This window comes from Cetorhinus maximus, chromosome 6 (assembly GCF_964194155.1).
Source record: "Cetorhinus maximus chromosome 6, sCetMax3.hap1.1, whole genome shotgun sequence".
NCBI classification, from domain to species: Eukaryota; Metazoa; Chordata; class Chondrichthyes; order Lamniformes; family Cetorhinidae; genus Cetorhinus; species Cetorhinus maximus.
In genome coordinates this window covers 38,300,309-38,315,796 of record NC_135884.1, presented here as the reverse complement: position 1 = coordinate 38,315,796, position 15,488 = coordinate 38,300,309, and the positions used below count along the sequence as shown (strand labels likewise).

General features: G+C 41.7%; 1 protein-coding gene across 1 annotated transcript in view; it reads right to left on the bottom strand.

The window, feature by feature from the left end:
- The window catches only part of LOC144681722 (receptor-type tyrosine-protein phosphatase gamma-like), an 803,078-nt gene that overhangs the window by 435,811 nt on the left and 351,779 nt on the right, over positions 1-15,488 (bottom strand). Inside the window, exon 4 of the mRNA XM_078543625.1 lies at positions 3,853-4,001. Coding sequence (XP_078399751.1) covers positions 3,853-4,001 — 149 coding nt within the window. The remainder of the gene's footprint in view (positions 1-3,852; positions 4,002-15,488) is intronic.

The following is a 15,488-nucleotide window of genomic DNA, read 5'->3' as shown; positions in this document are numbered from 1 at the left end:
GAGGGAGGGAGGTGGAATGCCTCCAAGGGGCACAGCTGGTACAGGGCAGCCAACTAGTGATTCCAAACCTCCATCCTCCCAGGTCAATGGACATGGCTGACAATGGATCATGCGGTTAGTCTTTCTATGCTGTCTATGCTTTCTATAGAAGAGGGTAATGGAGATAAGGGGAAAAGTGTCCACATGAGGCTTCTTGCACATGGCTGTCATCTCCTTGGTCAAAGAGCAATGTCTCCATATACATTCAAATATGTACAGGAGGAACATCCATCTCTGGTCCTCCAGGATGTCCTTCATCTGTAGGATAGGGTGTAGATGCCATCTCTAGATGGAAGCCAGATGAAGGGCTTAGCACTTGTGTGCTGGCTTTGAGATGGAGGGAAACCTGTAAAGGACATGTTCACTAAATGTATCACTTCAATTCATTCACATATCTACTGAGGCATTGATGATGTAGGCTACAGGCAACCCTGCCTTGGCAATGGCTCTCATCCAGATGAGGAGGAGGGGGGCCCATCAAAGGCTGGCACAGGGCCAGGAGGAGCAAAGGCCTGAGAAGCAAGAGGCAACGGGGCCTCTAGAAGGTCAAGAGGCTGGCGAACATGGAACACTGCATCAGCGAGCACTGGCCCAACTATGGATATATCGTCGACCGTGCTCTTATCTAAAGATGAGCGACAGGCAGTGCCGGAGGCAGCCTCATATTTCAGCTTCTCTAGTACGAGCTGCAGCCACAAGAACTCTGTAGTAGTGCGGAGCCTACTGGCCTACAATGAGCGAATGTCTGTTCAGGTGCTCTTTAATTTTGGTGCCAGGACATTCGACTCCATGTGGTGATGGTGGATTGGGGGACTTTCGGCCTGCTCTCACTACAAGAGTCACTAAGCTCCCTCACAGATACAAAATTAATGAGGTTAAAAGTGGAAGATTGTGCGTGTTCATCTGCCCCACTACCCAGGATGGAAAATTCCACCCAGAGTTTCCAATGTCAAAATGGAAAATGCCTACTAGGGTACTTTCATTTCTACCCGGGCTGGGAGTTTAAAATTAAGTGAACAGTGCATCATCATCTGTGAGTAAAAGCAAAATACTGCGGATGCTGGAAATCTACAACAAAAACAAAAATACCTGGAAAAACTCAGCAGGTCTGGCAGCATCTGCGGAGAGGAACACAGTTAACGTTTCGAGTCCGAATGACTCTTCATCAGAACTAAGGAAAAATAGAAAAGAGGTGAAATATAAACTGGTTTAAGGGGGGTGGGGGGGACAGGTAGAGCTGGATAGAGGGCCAGTGATAAGTGGAGATTGCCAAAAGATGTCATAGACAAAAGGACAAAGAGGTGTTGGCGGTGGTGACATTAGCTAAGAAATGTGTTAATGGGGACATTAAGGGTAGAAAGCAGGATGAGCAAGGGACAGATAGCCCTAGTGGGGGTGGGGTTGGAGGGGGGATTGAAACATGCTAAAAGGTAGAGATAAAACAATGGATGGAAATACATTTTAAAATAATGGAAATAGGTGGGGAAAGAAAAATATATATAAATTATTGGAAAAAGGGGGATCGGAAAGGGGGTGGGGATGGAGGAGAGAGTTCATGTTCTAAAGTCGTTGAACTCAATATTCAGTCCGGAAGGCTGTAAAGTACCTAGTCGGAAGATGAGGTGCTGCTCCTCCAGTTTGCGTTGAGCTTCACTGGAACATTGCAGCAGGCCAAGGATGGATATGTGGGCATGACGGCAGGGTGGTGTGTTGAAATGGCAAGTGACAGGGGGGTCTGGGTCATGCTTGCGGACAGACCAAAGGTGTTCCGCAAAGCGATCACCCAGTCTGCGTTTGGTCTCTCCAATGTAGAGGAAACCGCTTTGGGAGCAGCAAATGCAGTAGACTAAATTGAGGGAAGTGCAAGTGAAATGCTGCTTCACTTGAAAGAAGTGTTTGGGCCCTTGGACGGTTAGGAGGGGGGAAGTAAAGGGGCAGGTGTTGCACCTTCTGCGGTTGCATGGGAAGGTGCCGTGGGAGGGGGTTGAGGGGTAGGGGGTGATGGAGGAGTGGACCAGGGTGTTCCGGAGGGAACGATCCCTGCGATATGCCGTCAGGGGGGTAAAGGGAAGATGTGTTTGGTGGTGGCATCATGCTGGAGTTGGCGGAAATGGCGGAGGATGATCCTTTGAATGCGGAGGCTGGTGGGGCAATCCATGATTGGTTGGTTATACACAAGTTAGATTGTTGAAGGCCTCACAAAAGATTATTTGCTCACCCATTTAGAAAATGACATAGCAGTGCAGGAAAACCAAGAAAAAAGGGATGAGAGAAAATATGGCTGTTTTCATAAACAAAATACATCCATTCTCTACAAATGAGCAGAGGACACTCCTGCATTCTGATCAGCGCAGCAGTCAAATCTTCAGCAGAACAGGAGCCAATGAGTTATGTCATGCACTATTCAGTACAACTGCTGAGAAGGTGTTTCAGTGACGAAATCACAAATACATCAAGCACATCAACATCTGCATCAGGATGTCCAACCATTGTATCATTACATATATAAATTTGCACTAAATATACCATTGGAGAACAACTAATTCAATGAGCTTAAATCGTCAAATGGTTTAAAGGACCATTGTTTCAGATCTGTCAGCCATTGGAGCCATCGGCTCAGTTGGAAACACTCTCACCTCTGAATCATAAGATTCTGAGTTTAAGTCCCACTCCAGGGTTTGAGCACAAAAACCAAGGTTGGCACTCAAGTGTAGTACTGAGGGTGTGCTGCACTGTAGCAGATGAGATGGTAAACTGAGACTTATCTCCCTGCTCGGTTAGTTGTAAAAAGTCCCATCGCACTATTTCGAAGAAGAGCAGGGGAGATATCTCCAGTGTCTGGTCAAAATTTCTTTCCCAGTCAACATTACTAAGAAACAGAATATCTGGTCATTATCACATTGCAGATCATGGGACAACGCAGTGCGCAAACTGGCTGTTACATTTCCTGCACTGCAATAGTAACTGCACTTCAAAAATACTTCATTGGCTGTAAAGTGCATTGAGACATTAGGATGTGAAAAGTGCTATATAAATGCAAGACTTTCTTTTTTGGGATCAAGATGTGATGATGATCTTCTCTTACCTGAAATCAGTTTGGCCTGTGCCAAACCAGCACCCAGTGGATGCCACTCCACAACACAAAAGTGAATTTAGCTTGGTATTAATTAGCAATCTCATTTAAAGAAGCTGTAAGGATAGCTGGCATCAAAAATGAGGAAATTCACCTTGCTGCTGTTCTTAGGTGATCTTCTAAGGCTGGAGTTATAGGTGTTGTTGTATAGAATAAAAGGAACTTCATTTTGAAAACACTTTTGATGAGGAGGAGCAAAAATGGGCAAATGTTTACCATTTGCAAACAGCAGCATGTTTTACATGATTTACGCAACCTTCCATCTAGGTCGCTTGCTACAACATTTTAAAGAACATTTTGAAACCTAAAATAGCATTTCCTTCCCCAGTAAAATGCAAACCCAGCAAAGATATAACAAATATACAATCTGGACTTTCATGTATTGTAAGCAATGTTTGAATTGTCTTCGAAATTGGGATTCGTGCTTCTTCCATATCACTGGCTGCCTGGGAAGAAGGATCATGACTGAGACATTAGGAAAGCACCAGCCTTCAGAGCTTTTACTACATGAGCTAAACAAAGAATATCAAACTGGAACATAAATGTGAATTCTGATATTTGATATAAATCAAGTTTCAATTAATGCACAAGTGAACCAAGTGACTATACAGCACCATTAAAACAGGCATATTTTTATTATCCGGTGAAATAACATTTCACCAATTTGATGCTTTTCTCACCTCAATAGGATATCTTTTTCCATCAAGACTGTGCTCCGAACCTGGAAAACCTTTATTCTGACCCCAGTGAAATTCCAGCTTTTCTGCTTTAAGTCTGCCTGGAAGATCAGCTCCACTGACAAAATAATCATCCTTCAGCAGAACAGCAACTGTAAGACAACAAGACAGAAAAAGATTTGTTAGCAGGTTACCAACGTCAAATGATTTAAACACATACCTATAACTTGTTGAAAATTTTACATATACTCAAATGCGCACCACACACATGCCCTTTCTACACTATGTCACTTCAAACAGTTGTACAAGTGTTTTCCTTATATTGCCAAAATTTTACAGCATCGTTATGGTGGAAATGGGGCCGTAAAATGTGGCGAGCCATTCTAAATTCCATTGACTTCAGTAGGACCATAAAATTCTGCAGGCGTAAAATTCTGCCCTATATTCCTATGCTCACATTTATTATGGGTTTGACAATGTTAGCTTACCAATTTAGCCACGAGGCTGCCACAAATTACTATGTGAACAGTTTTTTCATGTACCATTTTTTCCAGAGTCACTGAAATGCCTAATGTTCAAACTCAGGGTTCTAAAGGGTGTGCAGGAACACAGAGAGACCTGGGCGTATGTGTACATAAGTCATGAAAAGTGGCAGGACAGATATAGAGAACTGTTTCTAAAGCACACAGTATTCTAGGTTTCATTAATAGGGGCATAGAGTACAAGAACAGGGAGATTATGATGAACTTATATAAAACACTGGTTAGATCTCAGTTGGAGATTTGTGTACAGTTCTGGGCGCCACACTATAGGAAAGATGTGAACGCATTGGAGAGAGTGCAGAAGAGGTTTCCGAGAATGGTTCCAGGGATAAGACACTTCAGTTATTAGGAAGGATTGGAGAAGTTGGGACTGTTTACCTTGAAGAGGAGAAGGCTAAGAGGAGACTTGATGGAAATTTTCAAAATCATGAGGGATCTGGACAGAGTAGGTAGGGAGAAACTGTTCCCGCTCATAAACAGATCGAGAACTAGAGGGCACAGTTTTAAAGTGTTTTGCAAAAGAAGCAAATACAAGGTGAGAAAAAACTTTTTCACACAGCGAGTAGTTAGGGTTTGGAATGCACTGCCTGGAAGTGTAGTGGAGGCAGGTTCAATTGAGGCATTCAAGAGGGCATTGAATGATTATTAAATAGAAACAACGTGCAGAGTTATGGGGAAAAGGCAGGAGACTGGCACTAAGTTAAAATGCTCAGAGAGCCGGTGCAGACACTATGGGCCAAATGGCCTCCTTCTACTCCGTAACAATTCTGTGATTCTGTGGGTTTTGTTATGACTGATGCAGTGGGTAAAGCCGAGTTATTTAAAAATCCCAGAGGGAAACTTTAAACAACTGTCATAACCTATAATTTTAAGTGTTATGTTTGAGATGCGACTCTAAATTCAGGAATCAGACCATCAGTTCTCAAGGTTTTACATTAAACTAAAGAAAACATTTTATTAATTTACACAAGTTGAAATATATACGCATGGCTACAAATTACTACTATCATAACTTTTAACAAATTCCCAAACTAATCTCCATTAAGGCAACAGCAACCCATAGACTTAACCAAACACCAGGCAAAGCATTTTCACCTTACAAATTCAGAATGAGGTTATTTTCACTGTGGAGCCAGTTGCAGGCTTACAGCTGCCTTTTGATCTCACATTGCCTCTGCTCTGCACACTCGAAAACTACTGAAGTTATACCTACCACCACTGATTGAATTCAAATTCTTATTGTCTCACCAGCCTCTTTGAACTTCACTTTTCAACAATGAAACCCCTTTCATAGTACCAATTTTATTAGTAATATAAACATATTGCTTAGTAGCTGCTAGAAAGGCGTCAGTTTTCACCCCACTTCTTGAATGCTCTATTCGAAAAATGCAAAAGCATGCCATCTCTGTTACAAACCAAATCGAGTACCCATCAAAGCACCCAGACTTGGCTTTAATCCAATTAAGACACACCTGCAGACTAAACTTCTTTTTTAATAGAAAAATATTTTCCAAAATATTATGTACATTAATACCTTCATGACAGTTTAGACAAAATAAAAACAAAATACATAGTACATTTAAATGTATCTATTGCAATGGCTTTATGTCTCTTTATCACTTAACTAAAGTTTTTACTTGAAAGCTACAGCTTCTCCCAACAGCCTGGGTTTGGATTTAATAGTTTTACTCTGATTTGAGACTTTGAGCTAAATTTGGATTATGCAGTCTGAGCATGTGCAGTGTACCTAATTGCCCCGGATGTATCAGTAGCTTTTAATCAGCTGAACTGATTAGATATTTTGCTTTAGCTTCCATTATTCTGCACAATAAAGGACAAGTGCAAATTTCAGAAGCTTTAATTAAGTCAAATTCATATTGAGTGATTTAAGCTTACCTGTGTTTTGATCATAATCAAATGTCGAAAGGCAGAGAAAATTATCTTATTCTAATTTCTATGTTTAATCAATTTAAGTTTTGAAAACAAAGAAAACATCTTTGGAGGTGCATATGAACATATAAAGTGGAGCAGTAGTAGGCCATTCGGTCCGTCAAGCCTGCTCCGCCATTTGATAACATCATGATTGTTATGATTGTGACCTCAACTCTGCTTTCCTGTCAATCCCTATAACCTTTCACTCCCTCATTAATCAAGAATCTATCTAACTCAGCCTTAACAACATTCAACAACCCTGCCTCCACTGCTCTTTGGGGAAGAGAACTCCACAGGCAAACGAGAGAAAAAATTCCCATCATCTCTGTCTTATTTTTAACCTGTGTTCCCTAGTTCTATTCTCTCCCACAAGAGAAAACATCCTCTCAGCATCCACTCCATCAAGACCCCTCAGGATCTTATATGCTTCAATAAGACCACTTCTTATTCTTCTAAACTTCAATGAATACAGGCTTAACCTGTCCAACGTTCCCTCACAACTCCTTCATCCCAGGAATCAGTTGAATGAACCTTCTCTGAACTGCTTCTAAAGCAATTACATTCTTTCTTAAGAGAACCCCCGACATCATCCCGCCCCATTTAAATTTTCAGGAAGGCAGGCCTGCAGCAAAATCAGCTGCGGGCCCGCCGACCTGTCAATGGCCAATTGCAGTCATTGACAGGGTCATTAAAACAATTAAAGGACCTGCCCGTCCAACCTTAGGGTTGGCGGGCAGGCCAGGAGCCCCGGCGAGGAATAGAAAAAACATGAAACCTCATCCACCGGCGGGATGAGGTTTCATGTAGGGATTTAAAATGTTTAATAAAGTTTTGCTGTAAATTATGAACATATCCCAGCTCATGTGACATTGTTAACGATTTACTTTTTCTATTTTTAATGTTTTTAGAACTTTCAGCGATCTCCCTGAGGCAGCACTTAGCCTCATGGAGATGTGCGCTCTTTCGTGCACATGCGCGAAAGAGCACGCTCTCGCTTTTGGGGAATCCTTCCCCGCCCGCACAGGAAGCGCATAGCGCATAGCGCTTCCCGGCGGACGTCACGCTGGGCGGTCCTTAATTGGCCCACCCATGTAAAATGGTGCCGGGCCCGCTTCTTTGGCAGGGATCGGCTCCCCGCCCGCCGGAGATTGGGTCGGGCTCGCCCGCCCGGAAGGCAGAAAATTCTGCCCTACAACCGTACTGCAGATGTGGTCCCACCAACGCCCTGTACGATTGCAGCAAAATTCCCAACTTTTATACTCAATTTGTGCCCACCCACTTAACCTATCTATATCTCTTCGCAAGCTCCTTATATCCTCTTCACAACTTACTCTCCGACCTACCTTTGTGTCATCAGCAAACTTAGCAACCATACATTTGGCCCCTTCATCCAAGTCATTGATATCGGTTGTAAATATTTGAGGCCCCAGCACCTATCTCTGTGGCACTTCACCAGTTACAGTTTGCCAACCTGGAAAAACCCATTTATTCCTACTCCCTGTTGGCTAGCCATTCCTCCATGTTAATATGTTACCCCCTAGACAGATAAGGAGGAGGAATAGATCTGCAAGGGAGGAGCAAATCAGGTTGTGGACTTTAGCCATCTGCCTGGCGGGGGTGGTGGAAGAGGGTGGGCGTGGGGATGGAGGGGGTGGTTAAAGGTGAGCTGAGTGACAGCAGAGCAAATGGGAGAACAAGAAGTAGGAGTTCAGCACATAATTCAAATAGAAGAAGTAGGGGTCGTGAAGGGAATGAGAGGCTGGTAGAAAACTAAATTGTAGGCGGTAGATGAAGGGGTAGAGATAGGGAATGAAAAGAGAGCCATTGAGAGTCAAATGTTATTTGCAACCCACACCCCCAATGCAACCTGTAGTATTGATGGTTTCTTTACCCACCGTACCAAACCATTCCACATTATCCTCCACTTTACACCTGAAAAGAAAAGCAAAATATAGGGCAACATATTCTAGTTGATGAGCGGGGGCGGGTCAGGATCATTTAGAATTTCAGGTCGGCCATTAGTGAGGTACTTAAAACACTCAATGGACCTGCCCATCCAACTTTAAGGTTGGCTGGCAGGCAAAGAGCCCAGGCGGCCTTCAGAAAAAACATGAAACCTCATCCACGGGTGGGATGAGGTTCCATTAGGGTTTTAAAATCTTAACATACTCTTCAAATTAAAGTTACGGACATGTCCCAGCTCAAGTGACAGTGTCACATGAGGGGACATGTCAGTAAAATTTTTTCTATTCTTTAATCTGTTTTTCACATTTGAGCCGATCTCCCTGAGGCAGCACGTAAGAGCACACTCCCAGCTCAGGAAATCCCCCCCCCCCCAACCCGCCCACACAGGGAGAGCACAGCGCACGTCACGCTGGGCGTGCCTTAATTAGCCCGCCCACCTAAAATGGCAGCGCCCCCCCCCCGCCCCCTACCAGGGGCACCAATTGGGAACCCGCCCGCTCATGCCCGCTCCCGCACAACCCCCCTGATGGGGGGAAAATGCTACCATAGAGTGAAAGAAGCAAACAAGTAGAATGAAAGAAAGAGAAGCAGAAATACGGCAAATGAAGGGAGTAAAGGCAGATCAGGAAGCAGCCATATTCTCTTACTTGCCATTTGCAATGCCATGGGAAACTGATTAGTTTTATATCAATATAAAATTTTACATATAGCGCACACTTCCTGCAAGAATCACAATCACTTCCTGTACATTTCAGTCACCACACTTCAGCAAAATCACAGGACAACTGCTAGCTTCAATTAACTATATAGTTTTTTATGATTTCTCCATTTGCAGTGTTAGTCAATAAAACTTATTGGGAGAAATTTTAACCTTATCTGCCAGGTTTCTGCCCAGCATTTAAAACTACCGAGATTACTTACCTGCAGTGGAGCTGTACAGAGCTGACCTGTCAGTATTTTAACCTGGTCCACTGAGCAAGCAGACAACAAGGGCACCACCCAAAGTTTTTAACTGATGCATGTTGGTTCCCAATTGCAATTTTTACTCAGAGACAAGGGCAGAAAAAGGTAGAGAGTTTCCCAACAAGCCAACAAGGAAGTGAACCAAGAGGCCCAAAAACTTAAGTTTACAGGTAATCTTATTTCTATAAGGGGCTAGAAAGGGCAAGAGTATTATTCTGAGCCATAGTTGGGCATTTAGGTCTTCCATGGCACAATCTCGCTACCCACTTCCCAAAGGGGCCTACAGAGGACGGCCTTGTGACCGATGTCACCATCACTTACCAGGCCTTAGCACAAAATAAGTCAGAAGTCGGCTCAGTATGAAACTGTCCAGTGTCGTGTAAAATGATGTCCAGGAGGTAAAAAAACCCTAGGCCTATCTTCTGGTGCAGTAGGTAAGTATTGAAACACCAAATTTCTCCTGCCGAAAACTGATCCACAGTTAAATCAGGACCATTGTGTTTATTTTAAAACTCTTATCATTGTGTTAAGTGTTTGTTACTGCAGAGGTATTTATGTATTATATAAATATTTATATATTAGCTAAACCTTGAATTTTATGAAATTGTATAGCATCTATGTACATCAAAAAGATAACTCAGCCAATCTTGAGTCCGACTACCATTCTGATTTCAACTACAAACTGTTTGATAAATGACAGCAGAAAGCAGATTCCTGCTGGCCGAGGGACTTGCTCGATTTTTCAGTTGGACAAGGCATTTGAAGCTTCCATCCAAAGCAGGCGACACTTTCATTACCCTGTACTAAACGAGGCAGGATGAGAGCTGCATTTCCTGGCTGCCAGGCATGTTGCATGTCATCAGAAAATCGGTAGAACCTGTCAAGAATGAGTCCTCATCAGGCCCAAAGGCAGGCCTCAAAAACCTTCGGACTTTTCACGTAAGTGTTTTAAACCTTTCTGTACTCTTTTTTAATGAACTGCTTAAACATTGGCTTTGTCCCAGCTGTTTTTTTTTGGCCGCACCTTCCTTTTCAGGCACCTGTGGGGCCATCTGAGCTGGTGTTTGGAGAAAGGAGAGCAGCTTCGGAGAAATGTCAGTTTCTCAAGCTGCCTTAAGATTGCACTTTGCTCTCCCTGTGGTATCTTCAATTTCACATCTTCATAGGTAATGTTATCTCACTTTGGCAGATGTTGTGCAAGTGGAGGCTTCTCTTACTAAAGGAGACTGTACTGGCAGGCCCTTAGTGACATTGCTACAAGATGTGAATGCCTGACTAACACTTATGTTGGAAGTTTCTTCAGAAGCATTCCAATCTAAGCAGTTCATGCTTTGCATGATAATGCATACCAATATACATACTTAGTGCCACTTGTCTAATCTGAAGGACAATATACAGTATTGCAGTTGTCTTCTCCAGAACACAATCTAATAAAACTGCAACATCTTCATACTTGTGGCGATGATTGCCAAATGGTCATTTGGATGAAATTTGAATCCCAGACAATGAAATGATCAAATCACTAGCAAACCCCAAGATATGCCAAAAGCTATGAATCAGTTTTCCTTTTCCAATTTTCTCCCCTCCTCCCCTGAACGGCTCGCCCTTGAGAAGCAGGGCCTTCACGTGGTGAATCATTGCCACAGTCCTAGGGAAACTGGAAAACAAAGATGTCGGTTTCCTGGAGGGTGAGATCACACACTAGCTCTGCTACAGCAGATTCTGATGCTAAATTCAATGTAACTTACCAAAGGCGGTTGACAGACATAAAGCAGGAAATGTTGAGTGCACTGTGCAGCTGCCAGTGAACTTGTGTATAAAGGTATTGTGTATTTAGAGCAGTCCAGCTCCAAATTATGTCAAGACTTCATGCAGAGCATGAACACCATCTGTCCAACCGGTACCAAGCAGTTAGCTCCCATCAACAGAACATCAGTCCCCAAACCAATGACTAATGCCACGGCCCACCTTCGTGCTTGGCTGAAAATCCTACACTGGGTATCCATAGTTCCCTCCACCATTCTTCACGCTTGCAGTGCTCCCACCTTTCTCATGCCTAGCTTAAAAATATCACGAATAAAACTGCAATTTGATTTATTCAATCATTCTCAAAGGCAATCTGGAATGGGCAACTAATGCCCATACCCCATTATATGCTCATACCCCATGAAAGAAAAAAAATTACATCAGTGACCCCAATACTATATATTGCAGAAAAGTGCACACTCTCTGACTCCGTACAAGCAATACCATAATCAATGCTTGTGGTCTTATAAGAAGCAGTGGGCTGAATTTTCACGGAAACAGGGTTAGAGCCTGGGGTGACTAAGAAAATAGGGGTAAGCCACATCAGGATGGCTTCCAACCCATTTTCGCCTCCGAGAGATCTTCCCGGGGCAGGCGGAGGTTGTCACCTTGCTCCAACGAGGCGGGCAGCCAATTACACCACTTAAAATCCCAATAAGGAATCATTTTCTGATGATCTTAGTGTCAAAGCGCCTCCCTCCCCCATTTACAGAGCCACCAGCTTTCGAGAGGCAGCCTTCTGGAAGCAGACCAATGGTGCCATTGATGCCTCTTTTAAATCCACCCACTTCTCCCCGAGCTGTGGCAATCAGCAGGCCACAACCACGACCACAGGCCATCCTATGAAGAGATTCGCTCTTAACAACATTGACCTCCATCTTGAGGCACCCTTGTGGTCACCCATCTATTTCTGCAGTACCCTCCTCTCCCGGTACTCTGATTAGCGCGTCTGACTGCACAGCCTGCCTGGAGGCGCCCTGTTAATTGACAGCCTCCGGGAAGATCATGCAGGCAAGTGGGACACAGATGCCATCGGGTCAGGACTCGTATATGGTCCCAACGGCCCCTGGAAAATTCAGCCCAGTATATGAAGCATTCATTTTGTGTCTGATCACACATCACTCAAATCTTTGGGTCATGCTTCAAAAGAAGTTCTAAAGGACCAAATGCACTCATTTGATACAGGAGAAAAAAATGGCTGTAACCTCTAAATAACCTTGCTAATCAGGCTCTTTTTTAGGGAAATAAACCAAAACTGTGACTTGCTGCCCAATTAAACTCTGATCTCAACTCAGTGGTCACTGAACAGCAATTAGACTTTATAGCCGAACTTAAGAGTAACACAGCATCACCTCTGCAACAGAACAACATTGAATGTTATAACACAGTCTCTATAAAACAACAAATAATTTGACTGAAAGTGAATAATGCCACAGAAAATCCATGAAACATTAAAATATTGCATTCTAAGTAACCATGAAAAGAAATAATGCAATCAGGCGCGTAAAAAATAATCAATTTTATACCTAACTTGTGAAAGCCCATGATAAAATGAATTCAAAAAGCTGACAGAATGACCAACTGATAATTGGCTTGTACATCAACCCCTTCCAACGAAGGCCGCACTTTGAAATGATCCAGCAATACGATGAATACTGATAAAATAATAAGCTTCAAAACATTATGTTTCATACAGATATTAAGATGTTAAACAACTCTGTGAAACAATTATACAACTAAGACGTCACTTATGAAGATAAATTTATATGTCCAAAAATAATAAGACAAAAGGACTATAGGCATGTCACCAAGTTGCAACGAGAATTTATATTCTGCAGTCCTAGAGGTTCGGCTCATCCCATTCATAAATGAGAAGATTTACTTTCAGATCTTCCATTTTTAAATCTAAAATCAATAATTAATTAGACCATTTGCCATCATTTTTCTGATCTAGATGAATCATTAAAATGATAATTTTGAGGCAGCATTATTTGGAACGTTCTCAGAATTATTAATTTACAGTTACTTATTCCTTATAGTCTAGTCCAAACAACCATTTTCAGTGCTATTTAACAACAGGTTCTGATTTCACTGCTCACTTCTAGCTGTGTATTTCGATAATGATTGATGTATACTTTCTTCCAATCAAAAGTTCACTATGGAGTAATTTTGGAACACTAGATAATAAAACTATGGAATGTACTAGATGTGTTGGGTGCTTTTCAGTCATTGTGCATTTGCAGTGGGTGATGACATGATTTGGTTATAACGAAATATGAAATATGAATCACTAATATGTGGTTCTGCTGGCTGCATTGGGATAATTGGCACAATGTTATCTCTGTAAACATGCCATCTTTAGACTTCTTGAAGTGTTATGAAAAATCAAACCAGCATAAAATAAAACATGATTACCATATAATGACAATGGGATTTTAACTAAATTAATACATTTCAGTCTTTCTTTGGTGGGGCTGACTTCATGCGCATACAGGCATATTTGTACATTTTAAGCCAATATTAATTGTCCAGCAAGCTCAGCTTCCCACTACAAGCTAATATTAATGACAAGTTGAAAATATCACTGTGCAGCAATTTCCTCTTGTAAATGTACAGGTTTGAAAATCTGGCAGAAGCCTTGGGAAAGAACCCTGCAGTAAAATCTCAGAGTCAACTTTGCCAACATGGAGGATATGCAAAGTGTGTGAGCTGTGAAAAAATCCTTAGGCCACTTGGCATCATGCCTTATTTTATGTTTTAAACAGAGTTATAACAACTTGAGAAGAGTCATGCAGACTCAAAACATTAATTCTGTTTCTCTCTCCACAGATGCTGTCAGACCTGCTGAGGTTTTCCAAAATTTTCTGTTTTTATAACAATTTACGGCTGACTAAAGACAAAGTTAACAACAATTGTACTATTTCGCACTCATTATTGCACCTCATCTCAACAAATGATGGTTAAGTCAGCAATTGGGATAAGATTAATTAATTTGGCTGCATAGTTACTGTTGGTTGTTAATGCATGCCTAAAAAAGATTGCAAATTAAAAAAAGTTATTACTTTTCATTTCACTTGGAATCATTAGTTTGAACTTGGTGAGTAGAGAAAATTAGGCAACAGTTCTTTCACATTTGGAATCAGGGCTCAAACTTTGTCTAGACAGAAAAAAATCATAGTTATTAAGTGATACTCAGTTTTAATTGGTTCCGATTAGCCCAAGTCAATAGCATAAAATGGCACATGTTTCGAACACATTGAAGAATATAAGGGAAATGAAAATGCCTCAAAATTATCCTTTTAATGATTCATCTAGATCGGAAAATGATGGCAAATGGTCTAATTAATTATTCATTTTAAATAAAAAATCTTTGAGTGTAAGTACATTTATGGAATATTGAGCCTGACGCTATACATAATCACAGGACCCTTCTAATTAACATTTGGCACTGAAGTCATTGGGCTTAGAAGCTTTGCTCTAAGAAATCCTACAATTTTAGTCAATATAATTAATACATTATGAAGCACATTCAGAAAACTGGACTGCAATTGACTTTTGAAAGTTGTAAGTCACTAAGAGCAAATCAATGGCACTGAAAGTTGAAACAGTCCTAAGTGCCTACTACAGTGTCACTGAGCTTACATCATTTCTTTCTTGTGGAATATGCTGGTATGGTGCTGCAGACACTGTTATATTTATGTCAGAATTATAGAAGATTTGAATGGTAACGTATCTGAGTATTTAAGTAACTGAAAATGTTATTGTATATACAACAGTGTTTCTGTACTGTTGTTTAATGTTTCTCGCTGTTTTATTGACAGCATTTTCAACAGGATCATTTTCTGAAAAAGATAGACCGAATGCCATAAATAAAAGTTGTTGTTCAGTGCTGTCCCCGCCTCCCACCTAAGTAATAACCTTTTAATTCTATATTCGTTCTTCAAAACAAAAGGCCTAATGATCTCAATGTTATCGTGATTTTGTAACTGAGACTTAAGTACAGCAGCAAATACTTTGGGCAGAATTTTCCAGTTCTATCAGCTGCAGGAATTGTGGCGGGTGGCAAAAAATTTGTTTCCAGATGGTAGGATAAACTGTTGGAATTTAGTTCCCCTGACTTTCAAGGTGGGTCAAGATTCCCATTGAACAATGTCAGGAACCCTATTTGCACGCATTAGGATCTTATGCATGTTCATTAAAAGACCACCTCATCGGAATTCAGCTTCCCTTCCAAATTAAGTTCCCTGTCAGCGAGAATTTGAACATTTTTTACGACTGTATATAAGTGGCATGGACCTGGCAAGCTTTGTCTCTTCCACAACTTTGAGGTCCACAGATGGACCTTCTCCTTCTTGGGGACTTTGCATAACTTCACTCATATTCAGTGCCATTAGCAAAAGCTGCACCAAAGCTGGACAAGGGAGGCAGGCA